The sequence below is a fragment of the Anthonomus grandis genome, chromosome 7, assembly GCF_022605725.1.
Source record: "Anthonomus grandis grandis chromosome 7, icAntGran1.3, whole genome shotgun sequence".
Taxonomy (NCBI): Eukaryota; Metazoa; Arthropoda; class Insecta; order Coleoptera; family Curculionidae; genus Anthonomus; species Anthonomus grandis.
The window spans coordinates 34860420-34878096 of record NC_065552.1 but is presented as its reverse complement, the minus strand read 5'-3'; the positions used below and the strand labels follow the sequence as shown (position 1 = coordinate 34878096).

At 33.6% G+C, this 17677-nt stretch overlaps 1 protein-coding gene and 1 long non-coding RNA gene across 4 annotated transcripts in view; one reads left to right on the top strand and one right to left on the bottom strand.

The window, feature by feature from the left end:
* The window catches only part of LOC126738553 (synaptotagmin-7), a 94826-nt gene that overhangs the window by 39713 nt on the left and 37436 nt on the right, over positions 1-17677 (bottom strand). For 2 of the 3 annotated variants that reach the window (XM_050443932.1, XM_050443933.1), the window contains exons 1-2: positions 5755-5966; positions 463-716 (exon numbers count right to left, since the gene is read on the bottom strand). The exons of the other annotated variant lie outside the window; for it this stretch is intronic. In XM_050443932.1, the coding sequence (XP_050299889.1) occupies positions 463-527 (65 nt within the window). In that variant the 5' untranslated portion in view covers positions 528-716; positions 5755-5966. Of the gene's footprint in view, positions 1-462; positions 717-5754; positions 5967-17677 lie in introns of those variants that run through there. 3 annotated transcript variants of the gene reach the window in all.
* LOC126738555 (uncharacterized) lies at positions 2535-4458 on the top strand. Its single transcript, XR_007661378.1, has 3 exons — positions 2535-3620; positions 3674-4019; positions 4081-4458. It is a non-coding gene; the product is annotated as an uncharacterized LOC126738555 (long non-coding RNA).

Here is a 17677-nt window from a genome sequence, read left to right as displayed (position 1 = left end):
GTAGGATTCAAGAACACATACCAAAAACTGCAAAAGAAAATGTTCAATTTTGGTATGCTGCCTTTTTCCCCATAGTCAGATGCACGGAAGGAGTTTAAATGTTCAACGCAATATAGATCCTTCAAAATCATCCGAAAGTTGAATGGAAATATGTTCTAATTCCTCAACCAAATATAACATAAGCTCCAAATGTTGTTGGCTGTGGAGTTTTAAATGTAAGGTGAAGCTATACAGTGCCACTCTTAATAATTTCTTAAAAAAAAAAAAAAAAAAAAAAACATACATCAACCTAGATATACAAGGAGCCGTTTCATTTTTTCTAACTTCTAGCTGACGTTGTAAATTCCTGCTTTTTTTAAATAAAACAATTTTCGACTATAAATACTAACGATATTGCTTTAGAACCAACTTAGGAATTTCGAATTTAGACTTAATTATTTTAAAATTATTTTCTTTAGTTACCTGGCTGAATAATACTCGAAGAATGCCACCAAAATTTCGATAGATCTTGAAAACGCTTGCCACATGGTTAACCATGGTTTGAATTCAATTACCGTTGAACTTGAAGTTTATTTGATGTCACTTATCACTATTTCATTGTTTTATCATTGATGTTTTTATTATTTACAAAAGTATTTAACAAAAATATTTAAATAATAAAGTATTATAATATTTTGATTGTCATTTAATGGTTAGAATGATAAAAATTGACTTTGCTGTTAAAAGAAAAATTCTATAAGTAATATGTTTTCTTGTCAAAAATATTCTAGGAATTTTATATGTAAACAAATTGAAGTTTTTAAATGATTTTTTTTTATATTATAATTAAACACACAATGTTAGTCAGGCATGCCTACTTTAAATACACATTTAAAATTATATTTAACGTAATATGAAAAGTTTTCGAAACATTTTAGAGCATCTCATCATCAGGAATAAAGTGAAAAATATGGCCATAAAAAGATACCATTTTAGCTCATCATGCAGCATTATTTGTATATTAAAAACATTATTTCTGCTTAAATAAATAAAAAATAAAAATTAAATTAATTTAAGGCTAAAAATGACGGTGAGGCTAGCCCGTTTGACGTCAGCTCCTATATTTTATGTCAACATTGTCCCGCCATTGTGTCTAGTTGGGATTGTTATTTTGTCCTTCAAACTTCAAAACTAGGTAGAAATAAATGGTGTTTTGTTCCTGCATGTAATTGCATCCAAAAATAATCACAGCAAGATTTTTATCCGCGTACCTGAGACTATAAATCATAAAAATAAATGATTTTCTTTCGTTAGATAAAAATCAGGTTTTATTGCCGTAAAAACCACTTTAATGTTAGTTTTCATTATAATGTATCAAGGCAAGCGAATTACTTAGAAATGATCATATTCTCTTTTGAGGCTCCAATGATAGTCATCTGTGAATAATGTCAAATGCTTTTTTGTAATCATATTCTCCTTGTATGTGTCAACAACGTCAAAAACCCTTTGACATTACTGACAGATAATGAATTGCTTGAAAAGTTAAAAGTATACCAACGTTGCCAAATCTATTAATTTTTTCTGATAATCCTTGATCGATAAACTTGTTGCTTATAAAGGTCGTGGTGCAATTTTACGAGTTATCATTAATAGACTGAAATTGTAAAAGACTTTGTTTCAAAGCCTTCTATATATGACAAACTGTTAACTTTTATTCTTCCTGCTGGCTTTCGTATAAAAGGAATAAAGCAGCAATGAAGCAAAAAAATACATTATTGAACATAGCAACATTTTATTTAGGAGCTAGAATAGTAAAGGCAGTAGTGTACGGACTATAGAAATTTTACCTAATTTAAACATTTTAAGAATGTAGTGCCCGTAAGGAGCTTCCCCTTTGTTTTCCTTCTCTTTTTCTAAAGTAGAGCCCTGCTAATTTATTTGGATTTACACTTAAATTATTTATATAGTCCAGAATGTCCGCAATACTTGATTAGTTTCAATTTTCAGTTAAAAGACACGTTACTTGCTGAATATTATGACTGTTTAGGCATAGCTATTTTCTGGTAAAGAATATTACTAAGCTATGTGTAATTTGCCTATTTTATGCAAAGTGCTTCTGTCTATCTATGAAATACTTTGATATTAAGTAGATTTAACAGGATAGCTACATACAATTTTTTTTGACTAAATGTATTTTTCAAATCAACTGGATTATTTAAGTTCACAGTGGCTCTATATTAAACTAACTTGTTAAAAAAAAATCATAATTGTAATAAAGAAAAAATTTAAGATGTGCAACTGGGAGCTATAAAACAATTTATTTTTGTGTATCCTTTTGTAACTGTATAAATGTCTAAGGAGTTTTTATATTTGGTTAATATTTGTCGTTTAACAAACTCATATTATCATTTACATATATGCTTAAGTACATTTATTTTCTTACAGCGTTTAGAGATATTTAAAATTATTCAAAAGAAATTGCATCCAATTAAGTTATGCATAATAATTATTCTTTTCACTGCAAATGTGCGAGTAACAGAAACTAACTTAAAAATTATAAATATTCACATTTATTAACAGTTATTTATAATTTCAATGAACAATTTAAAATGGAGTTAAATATCGTTGTGCCAAGTAGCCTTTTAAAAAGCATCTTTTTTGTAAATAAATTTAATAAGTTAAACGATTTTCTCTAGAAAAATTGTCCTTCTTTTTCAAAGTAGAGCACTGCTAATTTTTTGGATCTACACTCAAATTATGTTTTTTAGAAGTCTTCACTAAATGCTCCATATCACCTTTTATGGGTTGCTTTACAAGCATCCATCCTCGTACTACCCCAGTACAAATTATACTGTATTCAGATTGCCCCGATCATGTTACAAATAACTGCAACCTTCCATCTAAACAATTTTTACACGTACCGATTTTTTGGAGAATCCTATGTAAGAAAAGGGCTAGTAAAAGCTTATGAATGGTGGTATCAAAAGCCTTGTAGTAATTCAGAAATACCAAAGCAGTAATTTTTCCAGCATCATTCTTTTTTAAGCATTAGCTAATGCACAGGAGCAGCAATATTCTAAATGTATTTAGACCATGAGGCCTGGATGGTTAATACAAAAAATGGGAAACGATTTTCTGAGGCTGTGGGGTTACTACCAGATTAAAGCTGCCTCAAGCCAATTCAGAAAAGATATCCCGGTGATTTTATAGAGCAGTGACCCGCACCAATTATTGACTTATTATCAATCCTATCCAGCAAAACTATTTCCGACTCCTTAGCTTACGCTTAAAGAGGAGTCACCTTAGATACATCCAAAAAATTGGTCAAACCTTCTGTAGTTAAATGCACCCTTAAACCTATGACCTCATCCAAAATGAAGAGCTTATATTGGCATATTCGCATAGTTTACCCTATATCTCTGCTTCCCAACCAGAATTATCCTACTATGGAGCCTACTAATGCCACAATTATGCACAATATTAAGTATGCCAGAGTAAATCCGAGGTGTTCCAGAGCTGGACAGTCTAGCTCATGTGGAAAAAGCAGAAAGGAGCAATCACTTGTTTTAACTGGATACCCTGGAGTATCTTGTGGTCAGTTTGTGCCTTCTAAAGGAGATTGTGATGTGATTTACTGGAAAGTGAGTACTGCTCCACGAATGAGCTTGGACTAATAAAGTCTAATATTTTTCAGATGTATATGGTGATATGCTGGCTCAATTTGGAACAAAAACCGATTTCCTGAAGCTATGGGGTTACTACCAGACTGAAGTTGCCTCACGCCTATGCAGCAAAGCTAGCAAAGATATTTCGGCGATTTTATGGAGAACTGACCTGATAAAATAGGAAAATGTCACGAGCCTAGTGTGGGATATGTCTGGTAACTTGAATGTTTTAACGACATTACTTAGCAAAGGTTACAATATCTTACTGAGTAATTACAGTGCCACCTAATTTTTTTTTGCTTCTTGGGTCTGCTCTCAAAATTACTGTGTGTACCCCACCATGCCAAGGATGGTAATGGGCAAGAAAAATTGCTAGTAAGCACCTGTTATTGGGTCATTTTTCAAATATTTAATTTAAGTGTTTTAATATTTATAGGAAACAGGTGGCATAACTGATCTCTGGACAGAACAAGCTGGATCTACTTCAGTTGATAATAAATTGTGGTCTAGGGCAGCTGCTAATGAGGAAACCCTCTGTACTAACCCCAAACTACTCAGAAGTAGAAGAAAGGATGTTGATCCAATGATATTGACTGTTGAAGTTGGGGATTGATGCTACTGAAATTAAACCAGAGTGGTGCAGAAGATATCAACAATATTGTCCAATTTCGAAGAGTTTGATGCGTGATATGTTAAATAAAAAAAAGGTTTTAAGTGTTCATGTTGTTTAATAAATGTGTCAATCCAATTCAACCTTGCTATCTATCAAAAACATTTACGATTCACCTGCTTATGCTTGGAAAGGATTTATCTTGAATGATCCAAGAACAGAGTCAAACCTTCTGTAATTAAACGCACCTTTAAAGCTACGAGGGCATCTAAAATAAACATCTTTCACTGGCATATAACTGACTTGCATCCAGAATTATCCCACTGCATGGCCAAATCCCCATCCAAGGTTTACACTAATGCCATAATTATGCACATTATTAAGTAAGCTAGAGTGAAAGGAATCCGTGCTGTTCCAAAACTGGATAGTCCAGCTCATCTCTCAGGAGAACAGTTACATCAATAATTTCTTTCCTAATTGGCTGAGGTTAACGGTTTTTGAGTTATAGATAGTGGAATCCCCCAACTGAACATCCTATATAACCTTTTAATAGGCTTGTCTTGGCTCCATTCGCCTGTTGTTCATTAATGTCTTTATTTAATCAAAAACAGAAAATAAAACGACATACGTACTACTTAACTCTCTGAATACGACAATAATTGCTAAAACTGAAACAAACATTTTGAAAGAGAGTTAGGCAGGTAAAAACAACAATAGACAGCTTGGCGGGAGTTAATCGATAGAGAATATGACGTCACCACCAATCGGGGCGCACTACTAGGATTCAAATGAGAAATGTTGGTTTTTAATTGTGTTTTTGTTATAGGATAACATAATTTATATAATGTGTAAGTAGGTTTTTCGATCATTTTACAGAGTATAAACTTTATGATTAAATTTTCGTGAACATATCTATTAGTTTTTTGAACATGTGCCAAGCTTGAGTCAACAATAATAAATTTTTATTTCTGTCCGTAAAATCTGGTCTGGTCCATATAAAATGTGATATGTCACTTTAAAAATTCAATTCCAGATCGTGCTGTAGCCTATTTAACAAAGTGTCTTATGTTTAAAACACATTTTAGTTTTTAGTGCGTTTTGATGAAATTTCGCTCTATTCCTTATTAAAATCGTCATTTCTATTAACTGATGAATGATTAAATAGTAGACCTGGCTTTAGTTATTCGAATCCCAATGTGGTTTCTTAAGTTTGTTGGCCCAACATAGATCCGTTTTGTTATATTCATTAATTATGAGTGCTAGCATGTTTTTATTTTCCCAACTCTGAATTAATAATTCTGTGTAATAAAGAGAGTTTAAATCTTCATATGATTATTTGTGTGTATATTTGTGTGATATTTTGACAAGAAAACATATGTAATACTATAGGTTAATATAAAATTCTAGTCACTAAAGAGGCGTGAATAGACTTTCTTAATAACACAAACAATAAAATATTATAAAAACTATATAAAAATGCTTATCCGAGAAAAAACAAACCATTAACGAAATTACACTGCTAAAATATTACATCGCCGAACATTCTGGAGCACTCTTTCGCACTCTAATACACTGGGACAATAAACACTCGGAGTTATTAAAAGAGAGAAAGCGACAACAAATGATAAACTGTTAAACAATCGGTAAAAGGACTAAAGGAAAAGCAGACGCAACAGCGAACGTTGTTTGTCCCGTGGACAGTCGTCCGCAACTGTCTACGGCACCATGGCACACTACCACTTGTGGCGCGACTTTTCTGGGCTAACGGGGCTCAAAAGAGGGCGCGAAGGAAAGGGGGGTGAAGGGGAGGAGCAAGCCACGATAGAAGCATGCAACACGCACCCTTTTTTAGTGGGGAAGTCAAACTGGGGAGGCGCGGGATAAATTCCAGGAGGATTTTTCTCTTAACTGGTTTTTTTAGATTGGACGCTCTTCAAGCTGGCAATTTAGAAGCATTTAACTGGCCTTCTTTGTCTCGATTGCTCTAGATTTTTTTTTTGTATTACAGATGGATTCTTCATATAAAAGCAATAACTTTGCATTTGTGCCTGGCCAAGGAATACCCTAGTAAGTTACGTGCTAACAATATTCAGTTTTAGCGACCTCTGAATCTACTAGCTTTTATCTTTGTGCCCATATACTATTTATGTACCAATTCTAACAAATAAAAAATCCTACCGCCGCGCCGTTAAAAAATAGAAACTTTTTTAAAGAAACAAAATAGTAACCTAGTAAAAAAAGGGAAAAGTTAGCATATAATTTACTATTGGACTAGTACAACAAACCATTCTAAATTATAGTGGAGAAATGCTACAAAAAAAACTTCCTAGGATATTTCTTTAATTTTTTAACCTTTTAAACTGGTACGACAAGGTCCTGGCTAAACCCAAACACACATATTTAGGCGTCAAATTGTAAAAATTGGCAACATCGCCTTGGCGCTTTAGTAGTTTCGTAAATTGGTGACGAATTTAGTTGGTACCTGACGCTCGTACGTGCAGCTACCGTTTTGTGAGAATACACACTGTAAGAGTCAGTAAGGTCCCACGATACCAATAAAGTTTTTATTTAAAAAAATATATGTCTCGTTCATTTTTAACGGATCGTAAATAAGGGAAGGTATTAAATCACCTTAAAATTGAGCACCTTGAAAATTCGGAAAAAGTTATTTTTCGACCTCGTTTTTGTGCCGAAAAATGAACACTAAAAATGCGATATCTCAGCTATTATGAAAGCTATAGCCTTGCGAATAATTTCGTTGGATTTGGAAGGACGAAACTAAACTAAAACCGTTAAAATTTTTTCGATAGTGCCCATAGAAGCCGAGATATCGACCTTCAAAATTTGGGATCTCTCATTTTTCGGGTATCAAATTTTTTCACCAAAAATTTGTTTTTTTTTTCGAAATCGAACTGTACTAGCGGCTTGCTCTTATCACCTTTCTTACGAAAACACCACGTTATAACGGGATTCGAGCAGAATAAAGGAAATGATGCACTTTGAAAATTTGGAAAAAGTCATTTTTCGATCTCGTTTTTGAGGCCAAAAATGGGCACCAAAAGTGCGATATCTCAGCTAATATATGAAGTACGACCTCGCAGGTGGCCTCGTTAAATTCAGAATGATAAAACTAAGACAAAACCGTTAGAATTTTCATGATACGACCCATAGAAGCCGAGATATCGACCTCCAAAGTTTGGGATTTTTCATTTTTCGGGTATACCCCCCCGTATCGATTTTTTTCACCAAAAACTAATTTTTTCTAGAAATCGAACTAACTATACCAGCGGCTTTCTCTCATCAGCCACATCACGAAAATACCGGGTTATAATAGGATTCGAGCAGAACTAACTGAATGAGAGCACTTTGAAAATTTGGAAAAAGTCACTTTTTGACCTCGTTTTTGAGGCCAAAAATGGGCACCAAAAGTACGATATCTCAGTTACTATATGAGGCACGACCTCGCGGATGGTCTCATTGAATTCATAATGACAAAACTAAGACAAAACCGTTGGAGTTCTCATGATACGACCCATAGAAGCCGAGATATCGACCTTCAAAGTTCGGAATTTTTCATTTTTCGGGTATACCCCCCCGTATCAATTTTTTTCACCAAAAATTGATTTTTTTGGAAATCGAACTAACTATACCAGCGGCTTCCTCTAATCACCCACATCACGAAAACACCGGGTTATAATGGGATTCGAGCAGAACTAACTGAATGAGAGCACTTTGAAAATTTGGAAAAAGTCATTTTTCAACCTCGTTTTTGAGGCCAAAAATGGGCACCAAAAGTACGATATCTCAGTTACTATATGAGGCACGACCTCGCGGATGGTCTCATTAAATTCAGAATGACAAAACTAAGATAAAACCGTTGGAATTTTCATGATACGACCCATAGAAGCCAAGATATCGACCTCCAAAGTTCGGGATTTTTCATTTTTCGGGTATACCCCCCCGTATCGATTTTTTTCACCAAAAATTGATTTTTTTTGGAAATCGAACTAACTATACCAGCGGCTTCCTCTAATCACCCACATCACGAAAACACCGGGTTATAATGGGATTCGAGCAGAACTAACTGAATGAGAGCACTTTGAAAATTTGGAAAAAGTCACTTTTCGACCTCGTTTTTGAGGCCAAAAATGGGCACCAAAAGTACGATATCTCAGTTACTATATGAGGCACGACCTCGCGGATGGTCTCATTAAACTCAGAATGACAAAACTAAGACAAAACCGTTGGAATTTTCATGATACGACCCATAGAAGCCAAGATATCGACCTCCAAAGTTTGGGATTTTTCATTTTTCGGGTATACCCCCCCGTATCGATTTTTTTTCACCAAAAATTGATTTTTTTGGAAATCGAACTAACTATACTAGCGGCGTCCTCTAATCACCCACATCACGAAAACACCGGGTTATAATGGGATTCGAGCAGAACTAACTGAATGAGAGCACTTTGAAAATTTGGAAAAAGTCATTTTTCAACCTCGTTTTTGAGGCCAAAAATGGGCACCAAAAGTACGATATCTCAGCTACTATATGAGGCACGACCTCACGGATGGTCTCATTGGATTCAGAATGAAAAAACTAAGACAAAACCATTGAAATTGTCATGATACGACCCATAGAAGCGGAGATATCGACCTCCAAAGTTTGGGATTTTTCGTTTTTCGGGTATACCCCCCTGTATCGATTTTCTTCACCAAAAATTGATTTTTCGGAAATCGAACTAACTATACCATCGGCTTCCTCTCATCACCCACATCACGAAAACACCGGGTTATAATGGGATTCGAGCAGAACTAACTGAATGAGAGCACTTTGAAAATTTGAAAAAAGTCATTTTTCGACCTCGTTTTTGAGGCCAAAAATGGGCACCAAAAGAACGATATCTCAGCTAATATATTAGGTACGACCTCGCGGATGGTCTCATTAAATTCAGAATGACAAAACTAAGACAAAACCGTTGGAATTGTCATGATACGACCCATAGAAGCCGAGATATCGACCTCCAAAGTTTGGGATTTTTCATTTTTCGGGTATACCCCCCTGTATCGATTTTCTTCACCAAAAATTGATTTTTCGGAAATCGAACTAACTATACCAGCGGCTTCCTCTCATCACCCACATCACGAAAATACTGGGTTATAATGGGATTCGGGCAGAACTAACTGAATGAGAGCACTTTGAAAATTTGGAAAAAGTCATTTTTCGACCTCGTTTTTGAGGCCAAAAGTGGGCACCAAAAGTACGATATCTCAGCTAATATATGAAATACGACCTCGCAGATGGTCTCGTTGAATTCAGAATGACAAAACTAAGACAAAACCGTTGGAATTTTCATGATACGACCCATAGAAGCCGAGATATCGACCTCCAAAGTTTGAGATTTTTCATTTTTCGGGTATACCCTCCTGTATCGATTTTTTTCACCAAAAATTGATTTTTTTGGAAATCGAACCAACTATACCATAGGCTTCCTCTCATCACCCACACCACGAAAACACCGGGTTATAATGGGATTCGAGCAGAACTAACTGAATGAGAGCGCTTTGAAAATTTGAAAAAAGTCATTTTTCGACCTCGTTTTTGAGGTTAAAAATGGGCACCAAAAGTGCGATATCTCAGCTAATATATGAGGTACGACCTTGCGGATGGTCTTGTTGAATTCAGAATGAAAAAACTAAGGCAAAACCGTTGAAATTGTCATGATGCGACCCATAGAAGCCGAGATATCGACCTCTAAATCTTAAAATTTTTCATTTTCGGGCATGAAGGTCGTATTGATTTGTTTTATCGCATTTTTTTTTTAATTTTAAACCTGGTCTTGTTTTAATCAGCTACATTACCAAGCCGATGGATAAGGAAATCCAATTCTGCTGCTCTCAATGCAAAGCTAGAACACACTGTACCTAAAAGATTTCCTTAAGAAAAATAACTTAACATAATGGCTCGATTTTGAAATATTGCGAATTGCAAATAAAGTACACAAACGGTTCAACATTTACAGCCAATGTTGAACCGTCGATTTGACTATAGGAAAAGTCATATTATAAAAGGTATTCAGCGTAAGAAAGATTATGCTGTTATTGGCCGTAAACTATCATCTCAGAAGTCTACAAAAAACGTGAAAATTATTAAAACTAAATATTTAGATTATTTCAGACGAAACAACAAAAACTCGTACACCACCGTTACATAAATGCCTTTTGTTTGAAAATTCATCTACCAATCAAGACCTACTTCGCCTAATAAGTGTCGAGTAGGTCGAAGTAAGTTTCGATTAGTGTGATCAATTTATTTAATTTAATATTATAACTACATTTCAACTACAAAACCTTGACACACTTTAAACTTTTTTTTATAAAGAACATTAGTAAAACAAACTAAATTATAAAAGGGGTATTAATAGAAAATGTTATGCATCGTTCTTTATTGCCGGATCAATAAAGTTTTTAGGAGGGACGCATTAATCATAAAAAGTTTTTTTATGTAAATTGAGTTATTAATATTACTGCTGGATGAGATTAAATTTGAACATTGCAAATTTTGTTTTATTTCGTTTTCAATTTAAACTTTTTCAGATAAGCTAGTTTTGTGATGGTTGTTGTTTTTAAATTTATGAATAATTTGGCTGTTATTTGAAATAGAAAATGCTTACTAAGCTATATATTTAAACCGAAAAAACATCTGTTAAAATGATTAAGAAGTTCTTATTTTCTAGTTTTAACTTTACGTATTATTTATCAATATAGGTGGAGCTAAGGCGTTACTCTCCACTAAGATCAGTATAGGGAATTTTTTGTTTGGTATTGACTAAATGCATGGCAAGTGATTTAAAACAAATTTTGATGTTTGGTATATAGCCAGTTAACATTTTGGAGATATGAAAGTAAATAAATTTTATAAAAGGGACGTTAATATCAGTGTTATTTATTAGATTATGGTTTAAAGAGTTTCTAACTAACTTTCCGATATAGAAAAAGGTCTGCTTGAATGAAGGTTTCTTCTTTTTTACTTTGGGGGCAAGTGAAAGGCACACCTGTGAAGACCTTTTCGGGTTTTTCGTCTAAATGGCTTAATTTTGGGGCTCTTTTTAACTTAATTATGTCTTAAAGAAGTATCATCAACATTTATTAACACCGCCAAGTGATTACTTCTTAAAATCCTTTAAATGCTGTTATAATAAAGTAAAATTTGGTAGTCACGTTGTATCCGTTCTCGAAACTTTCTTTACTGAAAAACCCTTATGGTTGAGATAAATCTTTTTATCTATTTTCGTTTAAAACCTTTTTTATACACCTATAATATCGGTGATTATAAGAAAGCTTTTGTCCTTCCAGGGTTTTTTTTGTAGTTTATGCAAGAATTTTACTAAAAACGTCATTTAACCGAGTGACATATGACAAGGCATGTGTATATGACTGAGAATCAGTACTAAGTATATCGCAACGCTAAAACTTGAAATGACCTCGAACCTTTGTATCGATTTTCATCAAGTGGAACATACGCAAAACTGGGTCAGTAGTACGGGTTAGGATAAAAGTTTGGTAATTGACATAATAATAGGGCTGTAAAGGACTTTAATGTGAAAATAAATAATAAACAAATTGAGAAAAACTAGTCACACGTAAGTTCGCTTACACCCCTGCACTCTCCTCTCACCGATAACGATCGTTTTCATTCTCTCTCTCTCTTTCTTGTGCGGTGTGTTACGGTAGCTAAGGTTAGATTCACATAACGCCGTTACTATAGTATACGTACGGAATAGACTTCTTTCAGTGGTGTAAAACTAATTTCCAAACTGAAATTTCTTATTGCTAGAACAGCTGACAGGCAGTGGGAATCCTGGATTAGTTTTGCTAGAACGCGTACTTTTGTCTGCGCAGGTTCCTGATAATTTGCAACTCGGAGATCCCAACTTTAACGTTGAGTTGACTTATCAGTAGGTTCAAATGTGTTCTAATCAGATACGGCTTGATCCCAATTTGCCAGTTATTGTCAGGAAACCAGACTAGGTTACTTCATGATATTAAGAAAATATATTAAATGCCCAGTATTTGATAAGTGGTAAAACTGTTTTGAGATTTAGCAATTTACAAGTTACTTACTAATTATTGACTCTTTTGCCAAACTTTTCTTTTGAATTTCTAAAAATATTAAGTGGAAATAGCGACACGGCTTCCAAAGCAATATGATGACAGAATTTGGTGAGGAAACATTTGTAAATACATATACAGGGTACGGCACTGGAATGTGACATATTTTAACGCTTTACTGCCCCACACGTGAATGGATGGGGGAGTTCTGTTTATGACTGATATGTTTGCTATCGTATGCAGATTGCGCAACACTTATTTCCACAAGTTCCATCTAGTAGACTTGCATTTTGTAGGAAATTTGTATATTGTTGACCAATAATTTAATTATGTCGGATGAAGCTCATTTTTGTTTATCGGGTTTTGAAGCTTTAGATATTCGTATGCAGAAGAACAGTTGCATGAAAAACCTTTATATGTTAAAAACATTGTTGAATTTTTGGGACCGTTTTTTTATTACCGCAAAAGAACAATCGAACTATAATCATAACTTTGAAACATTTCTTACTTTCGAATTACGTAGATTGAGAGTTGAACATGACGAATTATAGTTTTAACAGGATGAAGGAACTAGTCGTACCACTAGGGTAGTTATGCAGTTTTTAGGGAGCAATAAGAGCTTAGTTTCTCTCGAAATAGAGATCTTGCTTGGCCAGCACATTCTTCTGAATTAACAGCTGTAGATTATTTTTTATAGATGTACCTAAAGTTTATAGTATATTTTAACAAACCCCGCACATTGAACGAGATAAAAAAGAACATAACTGAGGAGATAAGAATTGATGGAAGTAGAATTGATTGGACTGGACTTCGAGGCGCTAAAGCATGTCCGAGAAATTTTGGAAAAATGTATAAAGTTTGTGACGCAAAAAATAATAAACTATTAACTGCATTTAATGAGTTTTACTTATTTTTACAACAAAATTGTTAATCACTATAGAATAGCAAAAAACGGTTCATTGCACTAGCGTACCCTTGAATTTTGAAAAAAATATAATACGCATTATTATACACCAATACTTTTTATAACATCCCCTTTGCGGACTACTTTATGCTAAATACAGCAAATTTAGCAAGTTTTTTATTATTAAAAAGCTATGCTAATGATATTTAAAAAAAACAATAATTTACGAACCTATATTTCATATTACTTACAGAAGTTGCAATTGATCTTAACATATGGAAAAAGTAAAATGTGAATTAACATAAAACAACTTTCACATAGGACTTAAAGTCACTGGACTAAAGCCCGTCCAACTTACTACCTATTTACACAGCTAAGCACGATCACTTACGACTACCGATTTAAATATTGCGCCAATATTGCGAACTAAACTGTCAACTGGCCCCCTAGCGGCGACGCGACCTCTTATATACTGGGCAGAATTTATTCCGTAAGATTCACTAACCTTCCATGCCTCTCCAAAGATGTCGCACGGTATGCTTGCTTGTGTCATTTTGGAAATATGGAAAACAGGTTGCATTAGCGGTGTTGCCAACATTGTAACACTTTCATCAACAAATTGCTTTTTTTTAGAATGAGATTTTACTTAAAAAATCATCAAGATCCTTAATGATGTAGTTGGAATAACTGCAAACACCCTTTTTTGCATCTAACCGACAAGGTGTTTTTCTTAGCTTCTTGTTGTCTGACTTAGCTTCTACCAATGTATTTATTATCAGTTCTATTACTAAAAATTGGCTCACTTAAATAGGCCATCAGTTGTTGCAAATTTATCTTTAAAATTAAATTATTATCAAGAATTTTGTTTGGAGATGCCCCTCTGACATAGCCGTTCTCTATGCTCTCTCCACTGCTCTTAGACTAATTTGTCACTTATAAAGTCTGTTATATGTATAAGCTTTAATTGAAAAATAACTTCGATTGCTTGTACGAGTTTAGTCTTTATTTTGGGCAACTAGACCAGTGCATTATTTAATTTCTTCAAGAACTTTAAATAAAAAATAACCCTGTCTGCCTGGAAAAATTTTCTTTTTATTACAGGCAATTGGACACATCAATTTTCTGATTTACTTAGCAACTTTAAAGGAAAAATAACTTTGACTACCTGAACGAGTTTAGTCTTTATTTCAGGCAACTGAACCTGTACAATTTTAAATTTCTTTAAAAACTTTAAAAGAAAAATAACTTTGACTATCATGGACGAGCTTAATCTTTATTTAAGGCAACTGAACCAATGCAATTTTAAATTTTTTCAAAAAATTTAAATAAAAGATAACCCTGATTACCTGGAGAAATTTTTTTTTTTATTCCAGGCAGTTGGATACGTCAATGTTTTGATTTCCTTAGCAACTTTAAAGGAAAAATAACTTCGACTACCTGGACGAGTTTAATTTTTATTGAAGGTAACTGGACCAATGCAATTTTAAATTTTTTCAAAAATTTTAAATAAAAAAATATCCTGTCTGCCTGGAATAATTTTTTTTTTATTCCAGGCAATTGGACACGTTAGTCTTCTGATTTATTCAGAAATTTTAAAGGAAACATAACTTTGACTACCTGGACGAGTTTAGTCTTTATTTCAGGCAGTTGAATCGGTACATTTTCAAGTTTCTTCAGGAACTTTAAATAAAAAATAACCCTGACTGCCTGGAAGAATTTTCTTTTATTCGAGACAACTAAATACGTCAATATTTTGATTTCTTTAGCAACTTTAAAGGAAAAATAACTTTGACTGCCTGGACAAGTTTAGTCGTTATTTCACGTGACCAGTGCATTTTTTAATTTCTTCAAAACATTTAAATAAAAAATGACTCTGACTGCCTGGAATAATTTTCTTTTTATTCCAGGCAATTGGATACATCAGTCTTTTGATTTCCTCAGAAACTTTAAAGAAAATATAACTTTGACTACCTGGACGAGTTTAATATTTATTTCAGGCAACTAAACCAGTGCATTTTTAAATTTCTTCAAAAATTTTAAATAAAAAATTATCCTGACTGCCTGGAAGAATTTTCTTTTTATTCCAGGCAATTGGACACGTCAATTTTCTGATTTCCTTAGCAACTTTAAAGGAAAAATAACTTTGACTACCTGGATTAGAAATTCCAGTTTTCGGGATCGGGATCCCGTTTTAAAATCCGGGGATAAAAATCCTCCGGGACTAATTATATTTTAAATAAAATATTTAACAGTAATAACAGTATCCCGAGCAAATAAAAATGCAGTTAACTGAAAACAAATTATTTAAAAATTCAGAACTAAAAACATTTTCAGTACATTTGTACATTACGTATTACATATTACATACCTAGGTACCTACTACCTAACTAAAAAGTCTAAAAACAAACTTGAGACAGAAACGGGACCCCAGGATCCCAGTCTGGAAACCCTAACCTGGATGAATTGAGTCTTCATTTCCCGAAACTGATCCAATGCAATTTTAAATTTCTTCAAAAACTTTAAATAAAAAATAACTCTGACTGTCTGGAAGAATTTTTTTCAATTTATTCCAGGCAATTGGACACGCCAATCTTCTGATTTTCTTAGAAACTTTAAAGGAAAAATAACTTTGACTATCTGAACGAGTTTAATTTTTATTTCAGGCAACTGAATCAATGCAATTTTAAATTTCTTCAAAAACTTTAAGTAAAAATAACCTTGACTGCCTGGAAGAATCTTCTTTTAATTTCAGGCAATTGGACGCATCAATTTTTTGATTTTCTTAGCAACTTTAAAGGAAAAATACCTTTGACTACCTGGACGAGTTTAGTCTTTATTTTAGGCAATTGAACCCGTACAATTTTAAATTTCTTCGAAAACTTTAAATAAAAAATAAGCCTGACTGCCTCAAGGAATTTTCTTTTTATTCCAGGTAATTGGATACCTCAATAATTTTCTGATTTCAGGCAACTGAACCAATGCAGTTTTAAATTTCTTCAAAAAATTTAAACAAAAAATAATCCTGACTGCCTGGAAGAATTTTCTTTTTATTTCAAACGATTGGGCACGTCAGTCTTCTGATTTACTAATAGAAACTTTGAAAGAAAAATAACTTTGACTACCTGGACGAGTTTAGTCTTTATTTCACGGAACTGGACCGGTGCATTTCCAAATTTCTTTAGAGACTTTAAATAAAAAACAATCCTGATTGCCTGGAAGAATTTTTGTTTTATTCCAGGCAATTGAATACGTCATTATTCTGATTTCATTAGCAACTTTAAAGGATAAATATCATTGACTGTCTGGAAAAAATTTTCTTTTCATTCCAGGAAATTGGATATCTTGTTGCAAGATTAATTACGCTTTAGACGGGATCTGGAGAATCCTAACTTTTATTCATTTGATTAAAATATTTAAAAATGACTTTGTTCTAAATTTTTCTTTCAAAACTTTATAAGTACGAGACTGCTGACTGAGACACCCACTATAATTACAATTTCCTTCGACTCTTAATGGAATTCGCCAATATTTTTCACTGAACCACTATCAATATTATCACCATTTTAATTCTTTGTTATTGTTTACAATATGCGGTGCATGGAGAAGATTTCACGGCAATTGAATTGGTCAACCGGTTTACTAAAGCGGACGTGTCGAATTATTACGATTTGGTCCGTATTTGTACTTTCTACTAGGCACTCTATGGTTTGCTTATTAATGATTTATGTATGGGTTTTGGTTGGCCCATAGCGGCTAAACCCATAAAGTAACGAGCGAAGTTCCTCAATCTTCGGTCTTTTGGTCTACTACTTAAGCAGTTCCGCGAGTTTTAGTGTTTTGATGCCTCTCGAAACCTCGAAAGTAGTTTTCACCGTTGGTGACATTTTATATGGTGTTTCGTGTTTCCATTGAGAAATCTCTCTTAGCGCTCCTTAAAAATGAAGTTGTAAACCGCCAGCCATGACCCAGCAGTGATGAGGATTTCGCCCTGAAGCCTAAAAGCAGATAATTTTGCCTCCCTTAGCCCCGTCAACCCACATCATGCCTTAAGCCCTATGTGGTGAGAAATAGCCCATCGCGGGCTCTCGGCCACGAAAGAAGAACACCATGGGACTTGACTTGTAAGCTTACTAGTCTTTTTTTTTCTTTTCAATTGACCTTAACTATATTCTTTTGATTTCTTTGTATGATTTAACATGAATTTATTGTCACATTCTTATTTTAATCTTTTAAAACTTAAGTAACTATATTTATCTTATAATTATGTAAATTAAAATACTTCAACGTTATGTATTATTATGTAATGCTTCCGAAGTGATCACTGACGAATTCAGGTACCAAATACCAAGTAAAAATAAATATATCTTTTATTTATTTTTGTTTACATTTTTAATACCATCATGTATATTT